The sequence below is a fragment of the Labrus mixtus genome, chromosome 21 (assembly GCF_963584025.1).
Source record: "Labrus mixtus chromosome 21, fLabMix1.1, whole genome shotgun sequence".
Classification (NCBI taxonomy): domain Eukaryota; kingdom Metazoa; phylum Chordata; class Actinopteri; order Labriformes; family Labridae; genus Labrus; species Labrus mixtus.
The window spans coordinates 6867701-6889041 of record NC_083632.1 but is presented as its reverse complement, the minus strand read 5'-3'; the positions used below and the strand labels follow the sequence as shown (position 1 = coordinate 6889041).

Here is a 21341-nt window from a genome sequence, read left to right as displayed (position 1 = left end):
ATCTGCTGTAGCCACCCTGATAATACACACACACACACACACACACACACATATACTTACACACGTGCACGCACAGACACAAAGATAAGCACGGGGCTCTGTCTACTGATGCCAAACCAGGTCACCCTTTGGTGTGTAAGTGTGTGCTGGGGGCTGTTTAATGCATGTTCTCAGTGAAAGGGAAGAAATGGGAGGATATTTGAGACCTCCGGGACAGCTGGTGAAACACCCACTGTCTGCCCCCCCCCCCCCCCCCCCCTCTACATACGTGTGTCTATTTTTACACATCCAAAAAGAAATTTGAACCAAATTAAAGATATTTGAACCCAAATGAAGATGTTTTCTGTCATTGATTTTGGTTGTGGACTTGTTTTGTTTGTTTTGGTATTTAAAGAGTGCAAATTTCAGATCACTGAGCCAAAACTTTAATTCATAACTTTGATAAATAATATTTTCCTATTACAGTGTTTCCTGCACATAGACGATACTCAGGCTGACCGTCCAGTATATTGACGTGAGCTTTTTTCCCCATATAATTGCAGAGAGAGAGAGAGAGAGAGAGAGAGAGAGAGAGGGAGAGGGAGAGCAGAGGGAGATAGGGAGAGAGAGAGAGGTGTCTGCTGGTACATCCCTCCCATGAATGCACCGATTGAAGTTGCTTGCTGCAAACCGTCCTGCGCTCTTAAGTAAGGATTATTGTGATGATACGCATCATCATCGATACGTTTCCACAAGCGAAGATCTCCTGATTTGATAGCAGAATTTGAGGCCTGTCCCTGCCTAAGGATTTCCACAGGCGAGTCTGATTTGTCAGATTTTGCCCATCGTCGACTGATAGTCAAAAGTTTTATGTTGTTGTTTTTTTCATTGATCCATATTCTCATTTCAGTTTATCCACGTCATTCAACTATGTGTCTTCTAGACTTAAAATGTTTTTTTTTTTGGTCTATTTTAGGACTTGATCCATCGTTTTCTCTCTCATTAAGTCTGCATTACGGTGACCTTATAACCACATTACACACGTCCAATATAGCTGGCACACACACTGACGGCCCAGTGTGTGCGGGTCGGAGCAGCGACAAACAAACAAACAGCGTCTGTTGACACACCATTTGAAGATTGATCATAATAATCCCCCAAAATAAAGTCATCCGGTGAAAGATTTAATCCAAACACATTAGATCCATAACGATCCACAGAACTGTTTAGAAAACTCTGCTATTCCGCTGAATTTTTTTTGACACTTTATTGCAGCCTATTACAGCCAATGAGAGCCTTTGTTGAAACTCTACCGATGACTGACATTCCCCGTAGCTGTATATGGATGTGCTGCTTCTCTCAATACTTCAGGGTGTTTTCTTCATGCACATACAAATGAGATTGAGTTAAAGTCTCTTTAAAAGTTTGATTTGTTATTGAATCTTTTTTAGTACCAATCAACTTTTGTTTACTGCACATAGAATGAAACGATTTTAAATTAACTTAGTCTTTCCCTTGATCTATATTAGATTATAGTCAAATTGTTGCCAGTTTACAGTCTTAGTCACCAGCAATTTGAGCTGTAGGGAACATTCTGTTTTAGTTTTGTTTTTCAAGAAAGGATCATCGCTTATTATCCTTTTAAAGTTTGAACAGACTGTGTGTTTCCCCCCTCTCACTTAGTGGTGATTCATACTCTAGATAAACTAATCCAACTAATGTCATCATGGGACTGTGAGGCTGGTATTTAACAACTAGCTTGGGGGTTAACAAGTGATAATGACAGAGAGCTGGACGTTAATGAACAGTAGCTGGAATCATCAAGTTAGAGGACATCAAGAACATCGTTTCATTCTGATAAATCTTGTCTTAAGGAATAGATTGATACCACATTTATATTTTAAAGGGGGCCTACAGCTAGCAGCTGGTTAGCTTAGCTTTAATTATATGATTTTAGACATATGGAAAAAAAGGATGAAGTTAAAATCACAGTATATTGTATCGCAATTCTCAGCGTATCGCAAAATGTTAAAAATCGCAATAGAATATCGTTTCTCAAGTAACACGATAATATCGTATCGTGGGGACTCTGGTGATTCCCACCCCTACTATATACTGATACAAAAACAGTATCAATCCTCTAAGCAAAATTGATATTTCCCATATTGTCAAGCATTTAAAAACTTAAGAATAGTAGCTGGCGTTAGCAGGATTAGGACCTAAACAGTATTTTTAGCGGTATTTGAGATCAGATATTAAAAATGTTTTTCACTGTCAGAAAAGACAAACCAACAGTTTACCATTATTACAGTAATTGGATATTTAAATTTAACATGTCATACCCACAAAACTGAGCAGATTCTTGCAAAGGGTACAGTTTTTTTCATGACACAAATTAAAACTTTCATTCGAACCCCAAACTTGCTCCCGAGTGGCATAGCCAGTGGGTTTGAGAATGGGTATCAACAGGATAAGTAAACACTGATGGTTGGCCTCAGCATCAGAATAAGTGTGCAAATGGGTGAACGCGTCATGTACCGTAGAAGTGCTTTGAGTGGTCAGAAGACTTAGCTCATAAAAGCACTAAACAGTCGGTTTTCTATTTACCATTTTACACAAACCTCGAGTAAGATTTATTAAAAATAACTGCAAGCAGGAGAGAGGGCTTCCTTCACCAGCTTGCGTTTCTGTGAAGTGGGTTTTTCATTTAGACGGATCCAACAGCTATGACTGCCCGGTCCACAGAGGCCGCTCATCAGGCCGTCTGCCAGTCCATCTGGATATCACACAGCCGCGTTAAATGTTTGTGAGCTTGAAGATGACTGAGCAGACAGGACGGTTGTAATCGGGGATGTCCATTCTTCAAAATCTAATTTCCCTCTTCTCTGGTAGACGCTACTGGACATGTGGACCAGTCCCCTGTTCAGCAGGGTGGGAACAGGCTTTGTTGAATCCCCCCCCCCCGTCCTCTCTTTTCATCTCCCCACAGCTCCTCTTACATTATTAGCCGTCTGTGATGTTACATTAAAGATGCATGACTCTCATGCTGTCTCACTCAGCATGGGCCTCTCCTGTGTGTGTGCGTGTGTGTGAGTGTGTCCAGGCCGACGCGCTTGAGCTGCTGACTGTTGGAAAAGAAGGACAAACACATACACACAGAGGCATGGCATTGTGTGAACGCGGTCGAGCTCTCTCGAAGCCGAAATTTGTTATTTGACAGATGGATGTGGGAGGCTGTCACTGAGACTAAACGCTCCTGAGAGAGACACACAGAGCTGTCTGCTTGGACGGAGATAGCGAGCTAGATGGACGGAGAGTGGGAGGGGGTTAGCTCCACAGTATTGATATAATGCAAGCTTTGAGTGCCCCGTCTGCCTGGTTGAGTGCCTCTCTGCGGTGCTGCATATGGTGTGTGTATGTGTGCCTTCTCTATTCTTTAGAAGTGTGTGTGTGTGTGTGTGTGTTTGCAGCTCGTGTGTTTGAACGCAAGAGAGTTAAGCTTGTACGTGTGTTTAATGCTAACCCCTCTCTGAAGTCCACTTTAAAATCCCCAGACAGTTACAGAATTTACACACACATCCTGACACTCAGCTTCCTGTTTGTGTGTGTGATGGGGGGGGGGGGGGGGGGGGGGGAGTTTGTGAAGTTATCCGTCTCCTTGGCTGTATCGGTGTCCTAATTGGACTAACAAGATTAATGAGGCGAACTAGCTTCTCCAGCTCTCTCTCCTACCGTACTTGGTTGTCAGGGCGGGGAATGTGTGTGTCCGTACACAGCAGGTTAAATCCAAGTCATGTGATTATCCGTTTAACTGGGGTGGGGGGGGGGGGGGGGGGTAATTGTGGATTAAGCCCTTATATCATGTTATGTGGGATTTAATCAGAGCTAAAAATTAATAACAAATACATAAACAATTACTTGAGAAGGATAAACCGGGAAAAAAAAAACATGGATGTCCAAGAAGTGGCGTGCTTGTGACTTGGCGTAATGTTTAAAATGTTCTAACAAGCTGTGCATATTTAAGATCAATTTTTGAGTAAATGACCGATAAAGGATTTGACAACATGACATTGGACTCTAGGAACCACAGATTACACAATCAGTGCCATGTCCCACAGAATAACCGTGTTAAGAATCAAAGGTTCAGCCCTAGATTATCTCTTGATTAAATGTGTATTCTGGAAATATTTGATAAGAAACAATTTCATTTTAGAATGACTAAATGAAAAGCTACTTTGGGGCTGAAGTTATTGCTAAAAAATCAATTAGCACATAGCTGCTTAATCTTGTAATAAGCACAGCTGTATCTATTGAGTTTTGGATTTTGGACAAGCAAATAAAAACAGAAAAATGTACAAGCTTTTAACTTCAGTATAGTGAACATGTTAGCCATCAGTAGAATGAGGTATTACGCCATTCAAAAGTTGCACTGAAGTAATAGAAATATTTAGTCTGAGTCATCAATAGAGATGGGGATCAAAACCCGGTTCCTTTTTGAATAAGATTGAATTGCCAGGCAACAAGAACATCAATATTGGGGACCAAATTGAACCGAGGTGCAGCAGCTTCGACTGTCGGGTTACAAAATATCTGTCAACTACGGCCGCAACTACGGCCCCTCAAAGCAGGCGTGGTAAAACACCTAAACTTTGTAAAAAAAAAGTCCTGTGAGTTAAAAACAGTAATCCAATGTTGAAATCATCAGGGTAAAAGCCAGTTCGTGAACTAACCAAGGGTATGTAAGGTTACATTATGACGAGTTCAATGTCGGGTCAGTTTAATGACTATTTGTCAAAGGGAAATAAGAAATAAGATGAACTTTATTGTCCCAGTGGGAAATTTGCCGTGGACTTCACAGTGCTGTTGTAGTAGCAAAATATCAAAATACATTCATTCATCAATAAATAAAACATCAGATCATGTTGTGTTCAATTGTAACGTTTTAGAAAAAGAACATTTGTTTTTTGGCAAGAAACTAGACTAAATAATACTTTTGATTGGAGATAAAATGTGTTTGTTTTCCTGGCAGTGGTCTCAATAAAGATCCCTAGTCATGTATGATCCACTCGATGAATTTCAGTTGAATGCACACTCTCGATTAGCTCATTTGGTCACCGACATATCCTGAGGAAAATATTTGGCTATTTGGCTAAAAGCCCTTCTCTGCTCAACAGTTCTGTCGCTCTGGTGTCGGCCATGCCGTACAGATTATTCTGATCAGATCTGTTTTTAAGTTAACTTCCTGCTTAGGAGGTAAATATGCGTTTATGGGAAGACTACAAAACAATACACTTAAAGGGCCAAAGCGTGTTTCATATGTGAACTGTAGAGTTTAGTGATAAATCTCCTGTAGGTTTGTTCCCATACAAACTGTTACTCATAGTAATGTGTTTGCGCAGCTTAAAGAAAAGGTAGAATTTGTAATCACTGTCGTTATTGTCTCATTTTCCAGCCCCGACCAGAACTTCTACAGTGCTTATAATAATGGTAACACGAAGCTAATTTATGCATTTGTGAGTTAATCTACATACAACCCCTTAGTAAACATTAGTGCAGTTACTGCAGGGTGTATCGTAGTAGGAAATACATGTGTTTATTTGTTTGTTCACTCCTGAGTTAGCTGCTGAAGAATGGGACAGAGTTGGACATGATATGTGTAATGACAGTTGTGACATGGTGAGTTAGAATCACAGACAGGAGAGTGTAAGTTGACTCCTGTGACGCCTCTCACTGTCCACATGTTGAGATGTCAGCTGAGGATAATATCTAATTACTAATAACGTAAACAATGGCTCTATTCAGTGTAGTAGATTAATGACGTAGATAAGGTTTAGCAAACTGAGGGGCGACGATAAGAATCCATTACGAGGGTTATTCATTATTATTTCATACTACAGGCTGGGTTTTTTCATTGTCTGCTCTTATGACTTCCTATGACGTCAGATGCGCAGGACCAACATTGACATTACTACACCTGTGATGGCAATTTAAGGTGTTTGAATTAAATGGTATATTCCCAAAATTGGAATAAAAAAAAGGATCTTTTTTAGTCTTTTTTTTTTTTTTAAGAACAGTTGCAGTGCCCCGGCCATTTTTCTTAAGTTAGCACGACGAAAACTGGGAAAACTGTTTTTTCTCAAAACACCGTTTTAGATTAGATTGGATCAGCATATGAACTTGTCTTGTACTGGTGACTTTTGGTGGAGCTTTGGTGAAGATTTAATTGTTTTTTTTACACATTTTTTATATCACAATTTAAGGACCAGCGTGGTGTGCTTTGTCAAACAGTTATTTACCATACAAAAGGATCTCTTTTTATTCACTGTACACGATCCTGTTACAGTATTTTACGTGCTCTCACCCCAAAAAAAGCAACGCCTCAACCATAGTAATGCCTGTTGCTAGGATACATGGTTACACTGTAGTTGGATGATTACCACTATAATATGTGCATGGATAAAATCATCCATATTTTTAAATTGAATAAAGATTTATATAACTAACATTTCTGAGTGGACCTTCACATTCTCAGGTATTTAATGTGTCACCCTTCTTATCACTGATTTAAAAAAATATATGTACAGATATGTACAGATACCGATACTGATCCTAATATTTTTTATATGATAACTAATATTGTTGTTGTTGTTTTTGGTATTATGTGTAAGGCAGGAAGCAACAACAGCTGTCAGGTTTTTCAAATTAAATCTTTTAAACTGAAGTGTAAGAATTTGACTTTTGATCACATAGAAGGAGCTGTTCCAATCTCGTCTGGACGTCGTCATGGAGACAATTTGTGGACACTTCTAACAGTTCAGTCTGAACGTCTTCAGAGTGAGACTGAGCGAGCTGAGAATGTTAAAAAGTGCCCAACCATACTTCTTGATCGAGGACGTGGATCGGCGCTGTCGGTCCGATATCAGATACGTAAATCACTTCAATATCGGACCTGATATCGATATAAGATCTGATCTATCCCATGTCTATTAAAAACCCATATCTGTGTAGTGCTGATAATGATGCATTTAAACACACTGATAATATTGGTTGTTTTAATTTTGACCTGCCGAGGGACTGCAGATGTAAACTAGCTCAAAGCTAACTCTGGCACAAAGCATCAAATAGTAACATTTATGTTTCATATTGTACCTGGTCCCTTTACAGAATAAAACAAAATAAATAAATGAACAGGAAATCTATCTTGAAGGCACCTCTGAGCCAAAGTGTCGAGTGGCCGTAATGTGAGGCCAGTGCAGTTACTGTTTTTTTTTGGCCGATGTGCCACCTCAGGAGAAGAGCACTAAATCAATGGTGGTGCCGTGCATCCGCTCCACTCTGATCCAAATCACTCTGAGTCCATCTTTCAGCTGAAATCCTCGCTGAGATGCGCTGTTATGCAAGAGGTTGCATTTGGGGATTAGCACATCATTTTCAAGGGTAGACATCAAGAATCCAACAGCGTTTATTTTACAAATCCCATGCTGCTGCTGTTGTTGTTGTTGTGTTATACATGCAACAACAGGATGATACAGCACACATGGTAATATGCCCCCCAGTCTTTATCTATTAGGTTGTATTTAGAAAAGGATGGATTCTTTGAAAATCTGGTAACTGATTATTTTATTACCGGTTATTTGTTGATTCATTTTCTGATTTCTGAAGATTAGATTACATCTTCCGTATGCATAAAGTGAGACCATCATTCACCTCATTTAGTTCAACTAGAAGTCAAAACCCACGAAATATTCAGTTTGCAATTTTAGATGGCGGCAAATCCTCTTTTTTGAATCGCCTGGGACAAGAGAACTATTGTCATTTTTGCTTAAAAATCCATATTTTTCAAAATAAAAATACTTGCAGATGCTTCGCCTCTCCTCGATTGATTGTTTTAGAAGTAATTACTATTCACCAAATCAACAATTCGATACAGTTTATCAAATAAAGGCCTTGTTTTAAAACAAGCCGATGCGTTTTTTCACAGTGCTTCACAAAAGTCAACACAGAGAAAAGATCAGAGTGATATAAAAACTCAGGGCATCTGAAAGGAAGTGCATGACGAAGGATTTTATTGACTTAATGTGAATAAAGGAATCGTTATGAATAGAATACAATACTTTATTGTCATTTCACAGCAGTGAGATCAAACTGGAGAACATCATTCAGTGGAGGAGGTGAAAAACAAAAACAACCTCCTCCACTGTAAGATACAACGGCACACAAAGTGACTGTACTCTCCCCTGTCTTATAATTTAAGAAGATGCAAGCAGATACTGTATGAGGATTTGAACACTGATTCTTCTTCCTGAAATTGAGTTTTAGAGCAAATATTCAATAAAAACAAAAAAAAATCTGTGTTTGAAGAGTTGTGTTTTATATATTTGATATTATTTGTAGATGTTTTAATGTTTCCAGTTGTGTTCTGACACTATTCATCACGTAGCAGTGGTCATTTTTGTGATCAAGACTCAGGTTAAATGTGAATCCTGATTGTCTATTCTTCCTATTTCTGTGCATCTTTGTTCTTTTCTGCTGCATCACCCCTTTCTGTGTGCAGTGTGTCTAATTGTCCAGTTGTTGTTTCCTATTTGTTTCTGCGAGATCTTCGTGTCTCATGTTCAGCAATGCATGGACATGTACTGTGTGTGTGTGTGTGTGTGTGTGTGTGTGTGTGTGTGTGTGTGTGACTGTTGCATAAGAGGATCTGCTGCTGTCCCAGAGCTTAACTAAGGATTTGGACCTCTCTTCCTCACTCTCTCCTGCTCTCTCTCTCTCTCTCTCTCTCTCTATCGCTCTCTGTTGCACTCTCTCTAATCGCTGTCACTGCACGGATTTTGAAGTGGGATGATGTCATTATTGGTGGAGTTAGTCTGTACGCATGTAGAACGTACTTTTGCTCGTCTCGTATAATGATGGAGCAGAAATGTTTCTTTTTTTTCTTGGTGCGTTTTCAAGTTGCCAGAATGAATTAGCCTCTATTTTGATGACACCTGCAAACACAAATTGAACTATTTATAACTTCTGAATACTCCGAATTGCTTGTAAATATCTATTTTAATTACTTCAATATGTGCCTAATAAGCTGGATGGGCACTGTGAGAGTAGTAGGGACCAAATAATTGGGATTTTTGGAGCTGATTCCGATATCGATATATAAGGAAGAGAAAAAAATGAATGCAGATATCTTTTTTTTTATTTATGTTCGATCTGTAGAAATAGATAGATATAGATATACACATTTATTTCCCGCAAATACAATTATCAAACACTTTGCAATTATCAAAATCACAAAAAGATATTCAGTATAAGACAAGATGGTCACAACTGGACATGCATCACTGCTTGACACTAATGGAGATTGATAAAGCTTGTTGTAATCCATGGAGCACACTCTGCTGGTGAAAGAGAACTGCTAGTTTAAAACTGTGAAACTCAGATAAGATGCTGACTGGTGAATAAATCTAGTAATAATGGTGCATATCTGTTGAAGTGACTTGATATTCTGATATCGGCTGATATTATCGGCTGGTAGATTAATCGGCCTGGCTCTAATTTAAAGTATGCAAATCTACAACAGCTATCAGCTTTTTCTGTCTGGATAAATGTAAAATCACATCAAAATGATTTTTCATCTTTTAATTGATTCAGTACTTCTTAAATGTAAATATTTCACATATCAGATCAGAGATACCATTTTGTCCCTCCAATACCAATCTTAAACCCATAGCTATAGTATGGTCCAATACTGTAAAACTTCTAGCGTGCTAGCCTACTTTTTGAGGATTTTCGGTAAAGCCACCAATTAGTGATGATGTCATTTCAGCCAAGACTTCAATCTTCTGTGCGCTGCTTTGTACAGTCCAACAAGCAACTGGATAAGTGAGATGAAGGCCAAGCTGAGAAACAATCTCAAAAAGCAGAGCTGCACTTGTATGCAAATGATCATCAAAGCATCAAATAGTAACATTTATGCTTCATGAGTCTCCAGGGGTCTCCAGCCTTTCTTCATCTGAGAGCTACTTTGAAAAAATGAAAGTGGCCAAGAGCTACTTGCATCAAATCGCTTGCATTTATTTACACAGCACACATCAGCTGAATTAAGCTACCGTTTGTACACGTGGGAAATTGCAATGAGCCAATGCTTATCAATAATCTTAAATTCACATCAAGGTCCAAGAAAAAAAATTTGAATATTTAGCACTTCTTATTGTGGCCACATAGTAAGCTATGTTGCTGAAAATTCACATCAATGTCCAAGAAAACATTTACTACTTGTTTTTATGGGCCAAATACATGAATAGTAGGAAGAGGTGCATTTACTGTAGTCAGATTTATTTTTATTTTTAACACAGTCAGGTGAGCTACTGAAAACCTGCCCGCGAGCTACCTGTAGCTCCCGAGTTACCTGTTGGAGACCCCTGATCTATGTTATATGACTGCTGGTGTTCTCCAGGATTGCATGACAGCCGTTGTGTTACGTCCCTTTTTGCTCTCTGCATGGACTGTTATCATGCATCCAGTCAATTACTGCTAACTGCTCGTGGACGTTACTACTTGAACTTCAAACAGAAACCAGAACACAAAAATTGCTCATCAGTGAGTCGGATTCCAAAGCAGTCCAAAAGTGTCTGTGTTCTTTCAACCTCGACCTTTCAACCAGTTGAGTTAAAATGAGCTACTAGTTCTTCTGTTATCCTGTCCACAAACAAACAAACAGCAGGGAATAATAACCTGTTTGATCATGGTAAGAAGAAATATGGAGACTTAAGTAAGCTTAACTTTTCACATATTATTTAATCTCTGTTATATGCAATTGATGCCCTTTAAATACAAGGATTAATACATTAAAATACACATATAATATGTCATGCAGCTCCATCATTTCCTGAGGCAGCAGCTCTACCTCACCTTCACTTGTCCTCCACCAACTAGTCAGTTTTATTTTGGCATCTCATCACACCACCTGTGAGTAAATCGTAATAGATCGATTCCTCCCGTTGTACAGTCTGCTGACACAGAGAGGAGTGGGTCGCTGGTGATCTAAAAATACGAGGTTTGGATGAGTCTCCACCAGCTTCACTTTGTCCAACATGCAATGCTGCAGATTTGTTGGCCGCAAAGTCTTCGCAGCTCAGGAACATTTTGTCAAGGACGCTAATTTGAGCGCTTCAACGTGCCAATGCAATATTTTATACATATTTATTTCATGTCTTCCGCGGCATGAAACCTTTTTATTGCTGCTTTGCTTATAAAGTATCCCCTTGGATAATATGTTACACACTGTTAGGGTTAATCTCTGTATGTAAATTAACCTCTCCTGCATGCACAGGGTGGTCAATGTTATCATTCCTCCAACAGGAATATTAAGCCGGTTGGTCAACCTGCCTGTGTGGTGGTTGCACGGCACACTGGAAAAACAGATATGAACAATATAGGGTCACTTGTTATCAACAGATTTATCTGTCATTTCAGATGTACCTTAATTAAGTCCACATGTCTTAAGTCCTCTCATTAGTCAAGATGTGAGTTAAACTAAACCTATTTGTTTTCCTTTTTAGTGTTTTGAGTTTCATCACTTAACAGACGAGCTTGACCGCTACCTGTGTTCTTTTATCAAGCCATTAGGCAAGGCTCTAGGTGAATTCCCCTGATCATATCCGGCTGCATTCTCACATCAGCTCACGTCGACTTCATGCGGAATAAAAATACTGAAGGGGCTGGAAGGAGGAACTCTGGATAAAGTCAGGGTGAAAAATGTGGCCTTTTGCGTTCATATTTCAGGAGTTTTGCGCAAGTGTGAAAGCGCTTTATTTTCCAAATGACTGATTAAAGCCTTTACAAGGGACTGTACGTTTGTGGGGAGCAATTTGAGCGGCTCCGTTGGTAGATTCAGTCATCTCTCAACGCCTGAAGGTCAGGGGTTTGATCCCCAGCCCCTGCAGCCACATGTTCGACGCGTCCTTGGGCAAGACTCTTAACCCCAAGCTGCTCCCGCTGCTTCGTCTGCGTATGAATGTTTGTGAATGGGATTAGTTCATTCTGATGGTCACTTTACATAGCGACCTCTGCCATAAGCGTGTGAATGTGTTGGTGTGACCTCCAGCGCTTTGAGTAGTCAGAACACTAAAAAACCACTATACATGCTCAAGTCCATATATCATTTCCCAGACGTTTATAATTATAAAGTGTACAAGAAGCCATCTCTTTTTACTCTTTATTTTATTTTCTCGCATTAATATAGTTTCCTTGTACTCTCAAGGCGTTTTTCTGTACTTTAAACTGATCTAATGAATATAATGTGTCAACATTCACTACCCTTTTATATTGTATTTTAACGTTTTAATTGTACACTTCAGAGGTTTTTCCTGTATTTTAAATGTATTTCATGTATATAATGTGTATAACACTTGCTTTGACAGGTACTAAAAAAAAAATCACTACGATGTATAATTGTGTATGTGGCCAATAAATGTGGAATTGTTTGTTGTGATTTTGAAATTGAATGTTCAACAATTATGCTGGAGACAGTGCAGCAGGAGATAATGTTGAGGTTAGACGTAAAAGATGTGCTAAAGATGGTGATTGTTGATGCTGATGGAGGAGTAAATGGTAGGGGGAGGAGAATGTTGGTAATTGGGATAATGACCTCTTGTATGTGCAACGATGTGTTTGTTTGTGCTGGAGGACACAGCTGTACTCACTGTGAAGCCATTTTATTTATCTATTATTTATTTCCCTCTGTTTCCAGATTGACTTGGAGCCAGAGGGGAAGGTGTACGTGGTCATTGATCTGTCTGGATCCTCCACTGAAGGTAAAACTACCAGAATATACTATTTCATCCCATCAAAGGAAAGGAATCACACAAGCCTTCCTCTTCTGTTTGATAGTCTGTTCCTGGTTGTTCAAAGGGTCTAATCTGGATAAGAATGAGCTCGTTTTGGAAATCACCTTTTTTTTTTTTGCTATCCAGCATCAGTTAATCAATCTCTCACGTGTCCCCTTTTTTTTTTTTTTTTTTTTAAACAAAAACTGGATAGGATAAAACATATCCAGATACAGAGTTTTAAAGATGACCAAATCCAGATTAAATGTGCTCTAAATGGGACTACATACTACCAACTTTGTCACAGGAGGCGCCAGAATCCACACAAAATGAAAGAGCCAGACAGTTAGCTTATTTTTGACTATTGCATCTCCCTACTGGTCGGTCTTCCTACCTGCACTATCAAACCCTGCAGATGAACCAAAACCAACCTACAGTCTTCAAAGATGAGGCCAATGCGGAAGTGCAAAATCCTGCGAGTTCGTCGAGTGTCTGCTTGAAACTTGCTCCAAGAGCACCGGAAGTCACATACACACCACAGACAAAAAAAGTCATTTTTTACAGTAAAAGTTAATGTTTACAGCCTGGTACAAAAAAAACAAATAGGTCTGATTGCTGTCCTCATGGGCACACACTGTAAGGGGGGTGAATTTTTACCAATCATCCATTTTGATTTTCAAAACGATGCGTAGCTGACATGATTGACAGGTTGGCGCAATGTAATGGTTGGTCAATACGCCTCAGCTCCAGCTCTCAGCATGTCATGGCGGTGGCCTTCAGAGCCCCCCTGCCATAACACATGGCTTACGTCACTCAGGCTTCTTCCAATAATATTTACGGTCTATGACCAAAACGCAAAAGTGCGACTAGTCTTCCACCTTTCCAAAAGATCAAATATCACTTTGTGTTTCTTTCTTTTGAACAACCCGATTTCAAGATTTGATCCAATTAGATATTTTTTACTCAAAACAGATAACTTGTGAGAAACTGGGCCTGAAACCTCGACAAACTTTGGTTGAACAAGTGCTGGTCTAGCACAGCCGAGGAGTTCTAGCCAATCACATTGCAGGATTGGGAATGGGATGGCGCTCTACTGGGAAACTACATTCATTGTAAAGATTAATGGATTAATGCCTACGCAGAAAACATAGGACTTCCTCTGTTTTCTCCTTCCGCCTCCATCTGATTGTATGGATTACGCCTGGAATATTGCTCTAAATTAGCATTGCTTCACACACACACACACACACACACACACACACACACACACACACTCGCCCGCACACTCAGTCACATGCTGTCTGAGAAGAGTGATTTTCACCTGCACCTGTTTCTTCACACCTGCTTATAAATAGACTTCTAGTGCAAGTGGAAGTGAATATACAGTGTGTGTGTGTGTGTGTGTGTGTGTGTGTGTGTGTGTGTGTGTGTGTGTGTGTGTGTGTGTGTGTGTGTGTGTGTGTGTGTGTGTGGGTGTGTGGGTGTATTGTAGAACCCCGGCAGTATAACACAGAGTGTAGTTCCTCTCTGTAAAGACGGATGAAGAGCGCAGCAGAGATTGAAGAGAGAGGGAGTAGATTCTTAAAATAGTAGGTGAGATTGAGCCTTGGATTACACACGAACACACATATACGCACACACACACACACACACACACACACACACACACACACACACACAGATGCAGACTCAGGCGTCCGTGTCTTGGCCTCCTCATCGGTGATTGGACACTCTGGCGTGACCTCACGACCCACTCTCCGCCCACTCCTGAACTTCCTCCCTGGGTTCAGCTGGCTCGAGTGCTCAGCGCGTTAATATATGCTGATAAAAACAAATGGTGTGTGTGTGTGTGTGCGTGCGTGTGTGTGTGTGTTTGCTGATAGGAGGGATGGAGAGATGGAGGGTGAGAACTAGAGGAAGAGGTGGTATTTTTAGCAGATTTATTTTTTTTTCCCCTGGTGCAATCTGTTCTCTGCAGCATCGGAGGCTGAGAGGACTCATACTTTTCCTGTTTTATTTTTTTTTTCTCCTCTTTTCTCCTCTTCCATCCTCGTGCATCTGTTGGTCTCAGGATGACAATAATCTCACCTAATCTCACCATCTGCGGTCTCTCTTCTGTGTTTCTGGATTCCCCTTCTCTCTCATTTTCTTCATCATTTTAAACATTTTCTTTTCATATTCATTATACTTAAAAGATAAATGTCGATCGAACACTTTAAATGAACATGTGAGTCACATTCTTGCCGTCATTAAAAAACAGACGAGTGCTGTGATATGAAAGCACAATCAGTCAAAGAAAAAAAACATGAAGCATATAAGTGATTTAGACATAGATAAAAGGAAAACAAGATTTAAATTCTTAATCATTTAAGAAACACTTTGCCCACCTTTCTGCCCCCTCCTTTGTGTTGCTCCGTACCGGGCTGAAGCATTATTGCCCCCCCCCCACCCCCTCCCGAGTCCCCCACTGGTCTGCACTCACTCTGCTCCAGGCCCGACTGGGCTTGAGCACGGTTACCTCTTGTACACACGTCATCATATGTGCAGTGCCACCGGAGCAAACCAAAAATGCGCTCTGGGGACGTTTATTTGTTGATTCACAACGACAACTCGTGCACTCAGCAACATGAAAGAGACGACTCCACCTTCAAATTTCCAGTTGCTGTCAAATAGCGGCCATAGACTGATAGATACGGCCCTCTAACAATCCTGGATTTCTTGATTATGCAAGGTGGGGGATCGATCATACGTCATGTCCTCGGTCCTGTTCCTGTGCTTGTTCATAAGCAACCATACCTTGCTGAAGCACACCACTTCCAACCGTGCAAGGGGCCAAGGAAGTGCGCCATGCTTGAGCACGTGTGCAGCACTCACAATAGTCCAGCAAACTGGACTTTGGGGGGGGGGGGGGGGGGGTCAAACGTGCTTGGGCACAGTACGGATTGCCTAGTGTGAGTGAAATCACTTTCTCCTCTGTGTTGGTTTTGTTTGACGGGGCGTGTTTGGCGACTTGTTTTTGTAGCAATGATATTATTTTAAACTTGAAGCCGTAGAAATCTTCAGAAAGTGTGTTTTGCTTTTTCCTAAAATCTTTTTTTGTCACTTCCACAGAAACGTAAGGGAGAAAACTGATTTCAGGTCTCTGAGACTCGATGTCCCGCTCGCCTAAAGAAATGCTTCACCTGTTTTAATGAGGCCTTCTGCTTGGGTGTAGTTAAAAGAAAGCTTTAATCTACTTTTATGTAGTGTGGCAAAAGAACCGCTCGCAATAGCACCAACAATGTTCAGTTGCTTCATAGAGATATGGAGATAAACATGATTTCTCACACCTAAAGAAACTCAAAGTCATATCTCCGCCTCCTCCAGCCGCCCTTACGCCACAGAATAAGCTCTCCTGCTTCAGGTTTATAAATATCATCTTGTCTCTTTTTGCATCTCCTTCAGTCTAATTCTGTCGTCTTCTAGAAGTTTCTCCCGTTGGGCAGATTTTTTTTCTCATTGATTCTGATTTTTTTCAACATCCTTAAAGCCTTGCTGCTTAATCACTGACCTACCTAGAGCTATGAGTGCTTTTGGTACTTCAGCTACATCTCGATCTCATTCAGGTTATTAGAGGTCAAACAGCTTTGAGCACAACTCGTCTCCATTCTTTCTCATTGTTTTTTAGAAGCTGATTTCTGCCGTGGTTGTATTTGACATTAATTTTTAGGTCAGATTTGTTTGTCTCATTATCTGTAGTTCAGCTCTGTCCTTTCCTGCGTTTGTGTTTCGATCTGAATCCTCCGTCTGTGTGTGTGTGTGTGTGTGTGTGTGTGTGTGTGTGTTCGATTGTTGGACGCTCATCTCCCAGTATGTCCTTCAGCGGGACCAGTGTACGTCTGTGTCCACGACGATAACTCTTGTTATTCTGCCTCATCACCCCTACTTATCAGCATGCCTGCTTGTGTGTGATGTGTGTGTGTGTGTGTGTGTGTGTGTGTGTGTGTGTGTGTGTGTGTGTGTGTGTGTGTGTGTGTGTGTGTGTGTGTCCTGGACAGATGGATGATGTATTATGTAAAACAAAGTGATCCCAATAATGGCCTTTTAAGCTGTCTCTCCCCTCTCTCACCAGCACACGGAAACACACTTTCACTTGCACACACTCCAACGCACAAACACAATCACTCACACACACACACACGCACGCACACACACGCACACACACTCACACACACTGGGTCCCTAGACAGGCCGTCTGTAATCGAACTCTGGAGAGGCTCAGCAGTAACCACATGTATAACGCACCCCAGAGATGGATGGAGGGAGAGTGAACGAGAGGCAAACTAGGACAGGAGCGCCGAGAGGAGTGTGTGTGTGTCTGTGTGTGTGTGTGTGTGTGTGTGTGTGTGTGTGTGTGTGTGTGTGTGTGTGTGTGTGTGTGTCTGTGTGTGTGTGGGCGGGAGAGTGGAGGTGGTTCTCTTGTCTTAAGGTTACCCTCGGAAAGCGTTTGTGTTTCCGGGGAGATGTAGAGAGGAAGGGAACGGCTGCTTGGATGTTGCTTGCAGAGGAGGAGGAGTATTTTAATATGCTGTCCTTCGTTTAAGTGCCCACACATGGAAGTATAAATAGCGCGCACATGTACGTATGCATAGGCCTCTGGTAGGTGTGGGGTGTTTGTGAGGAAGAGAACGGGAGGGGGGGGGGGGGGGGGGGGGAGAGGAAGATGAGAGGCCGTTGAATGATTAAACATCTCGAGCAACGTGATGCAAATGATCTTTTTGTACAAACCATCCCGGGAAGTGAAAAAACAACGTGCGTAAGAAAAACATAATCAGCGATTTGATATGAGTACTCATCGAAAAGTGACTCACAAACACACCCAAAAAAAAAAAAAAATAACCCACCTAAATCTTCAGATTCCTGCTTTTTCTTTTGTTGATAAACTTCTTTGTATCCACTTTACAGCTTCAGGAACCAATGACAATGAGGAGCGAGTGTTTCGAGAAAGGATCGGTCCTCGCCGGCGACAGGGCGCCGTCCGAAGACGCGTCCATCAAGTCAATGGACACAAGTTCATGGCCACCTACCTGAGACAACCCACCTACTGCTCACACTGCAGAGATTTTATCTGGTAGGCAACACTGAAAACACAAACACACACAAACCCAACCTGCTGTAAAGTTTCATTAAACCTCCTGTCTGAAATGCTGACTCTCTCTCTCTCTCTCTCTCTCTCTCTCTCTCTCTCTCTCTCTCTCTCTCTCTCTCTCTCTCTCTCTCTGTGATCTGATAGGGGCGTGCTGGGGAAGCAGGGATACCAGTGTCAGGGTGAGTACTTTTCTCTGGCGGCTTCCAATTTCTCAAGTTAACTCTGCACGTCATGTTTTATTAAAGCGAAGAACACAGGAGGGATAACATGCTGCTGAATGACAGCTGTGATTTGGTCTCAAGCCACCGACCAATCGCTCTGAGCCAAAGATAAGCCAGAGCTCTCCAACATCCTGTGACATCGGGATGCATCCAACAGGCACGCGTTATATAGAATAACACAGTTTTAGTGTGTCGTTTAAATAACACATTTATCAAGTACTCTAAAGAAAGTCTTTTGACTGGTGTTTGTTTAGTTCATCAGATTTTATGTCACATGATGTCAAGAGAATCACTCACAACATGTGTGTTTGCTTTAGTGTGGCACAAATAAATAATTAAGATTCACGGAGTGTAAAGGGGTCTTTAAGGCTAATTTCAATTAACAAAAAAAAAACGAGATTAAAAGTATTTGTGTTGGATTACAGAATTTATAGTTCAACAACGTAAAAGTGAAAGATGCTGCTTTTATTTTCTTGTTAATGAGATTCTTTCACTCAATGAGGCTTTCCTGGTTAAATAACAAAAGAGTCTCTCTAAATAATAATTATAAACACTACTCTAACTTGCATGATAAGATAAGATATACTGCATTGACTCCAAGGGGGAATTATTGGACTTCTGCAGGGACAAGAGAATGGAAAAAAAGACATAAAAAGAAATCATAAATCACAGCAATTCATGTAAAAATTCCACAGAGAAGAACACTTTCTTACAGCAGTGACATGTTGACATAATGCACGGTCGCATCCTACATTACCTGTTATTCAGAATACGAGTGGACATCAGCACATGCTCTGTAGATGCGGTGTCATGAGATAACGCCTGCTGTGATTAGTTGCTGCATAAATAAAATGGATCGCTTGATCGAAAGCTGCCGGTTGTTCTCCTGCAAAACTCATGCTGCAAATAAAGGCACACATTTTGATGTGCAGCTGCACATTCAGCCAATCAATGTACTTTCATAACGACAGTGTTGGTACGTTTCCCCAGACATACTCTCAAAAACATAACCTTACAAAAAGATATTCATGAATACTTTTTCAGATATACATTTATTTTATGCAAGAAGACTTTAACATCTTCTGGAAGTCCAAGTTTCACTGACCTCTTAAGGCACATGGAGTACGACTGATGTGCAGCCCAGGCTCTTAAGGACTTACGGTCGCATGAAATGATTCTGCAGAAATGAAAAGTGCATCCGGTGCTAAGATGCAGATGTAGAAAGAAGAGCTGTTAATGTGTTCTGGAGAGAGGGTGTGGTAGATAGGTGTGTCATTTAGTCTACTTTTTTGGGGGGTTACATTCTGTCGCTTTCATTATTTGAACAGGGTGCTACTTTGGCTAAAACAATATGTGCGGTTGTACATTCCTGGTGTAAGTCTTTGTAACTTAAATTGTTGTTTTTCTGCTTTTTGCTGCAGCAATGGCTGCAGAGAAAGATTAGTTGCTGCCGTGATAACTTTCCAGAGTTCTAACATCCCATCTGTGATACTGTGTTGTGTAATGTTTTGGCAGCTGATGAGTCTTTAAATGCATTCATCTGTTACCCCAAATGGACTTCTTGGATCCTTTTCGTGTCTCGTGTGCACCTTAAACAACCTGCACCCACCAAAGCAGACCCTCTTCACGACTTTAACACGGGTCTGTCTTTTTTCAGCCTGAAAGCCAATTGAAAAAAAACAAAAACATTTTTTTATATTTATATCACACCCCCATCAACGGGTTGGTGCAAGAACAAACTGTAAGCAGAATCTTTTATTTGATGCTTAACATTTACGTTGTTCTGTTTCATGTGCAGAACAGCGACTACTCTGTGTATATGCCCTACACTTACTTCTGCACCTGAATGCATCATCTGTAGATGCAGGAAGAGGCCTGAAGCTGCGGCTGTTGCTCTGCTAACAGCTGCTAAATGCTGCATGCATTGTTTATGCTGTGTTTCCTTCGCCACACACTTTGACCACAAGAACGTTGTGATTTCTGAAAATGCATTTCATTTACATTATTTCAAGATCTGGAGATTCATTGCTTCTGATCGGGTTGTACTACCTCTCTGTTGTCTTAATTATTATCACAGGACATAAATGAAGGTAGTTATTGATTACATTTGCATTAGTTGCCCTTTATCTTATTCAGATAAAGATTCCTAATATTTAAAATCAAAGTATCAGCCAATAACAGACTGTCAGTCTAATACGAGCCCCCCTTTTATTCTTTGTTGACGTCACTGCAGTGCACCAATCAGGCTCCTTTATCTTGGAGTATGTGAGGCCAAAAATACACAGCACACTTTTTTTTTTATCTCTTGAAGATTTTATTTATTTATTTCTTAAAAGGTTCGGACCTTTTTTGTATCGATGTTGAATGTGGGTCAGTCCCATTTGGCTGACACCAGATCCCCTTAATAAGGTCAGTGTGGGCTCGGATATTACATCAGTGTATCAAATCGATGCATCACACGGCACTGCTGCACCGCTCAGCCATTTTGGAATATTGTCCCTTTTATTTGTTGCTGTTTATCCAAAAACTTAAAATAATAATTGAAATCCAAGTTACACATTAAACATCCCTCACTTGATCTTACGTCCAATCTATTTGTCATGTGCCTTATTCTTTTCTGTTTGATGATTTTAACATTTATTGTGTGAATATTTCTGCTGTGCTCCCCAGTGTGTACGTGTGTCGTCCACAAGCGCTGCCATGAGCTCATCATCACCAAGTGTGCCGGGATGAAGAAGCAGGAGGACACACCGGACGAGGTACACACACTCACAGGAAAGAGTTGAAGTCCACACGGATGGATGTTTATTATTGATTTATTAATAGTTAAATGTACAGAGACACCGTTAAGGTCCTAAAGGCAGCATGTGTACACGGTGTACTAACACTTAAGCCACATGCATTATTCCTCTGATAATGCCACTGTGACCTCTTTGTAACACAGATGTGTGTGTGTGTGTGTGTGTGTGTGTGTGTGTGTGTGTGTGTCTCCCTCTGTAGGTGGGTTCACAGCGGTTCAGTGTTAACATGCCTCATAAGTTCAGTATCCACAACTACAAGGTCCCAACCTTCTGCGACCACTGCGGCTCACTGCTGTGGGGCCTAATGAGGCAGGGCCTTCAGTGCAAAGGTGCGTTCATGGGCAGTGGGACATCACAGTGTCATTACAATGTTTTTCCTTTTTTAGTCTCA

General features: G+C 40.8%; 1 protein-coding gene across 1 annotated transcript in view; it reads left to right on the top strand.

The window, feature by feature from the left end:
• The window catches only part of prkcea (protein kinase C, epsilon a), a 43060-nt gene that overhangs the window by 10727 nt on the left and 10992 nt on the right, over positions 1–21341 (top strand). Inside the window, exons 2-6 of the mRNA XM_061028148.1 lie at positions 12725–12788; positions 17745–17910; positions 18073–18107; positions 20820–20908; positions 21150–21279. Of these exons, the coding sequence (XP_060884131.1) occupies positions 12725–12788; positions 17745–17910; positions 18073–18107; positions 20820–20908; positions 21150–21279 (484 nt within the window). The remainder of the gene's footprint in view (positions 1–12724; positions 12789–17744; positions 17911–18072; positions 18108–20819; positions 20909–21149; positions 21280–21341) is intronic.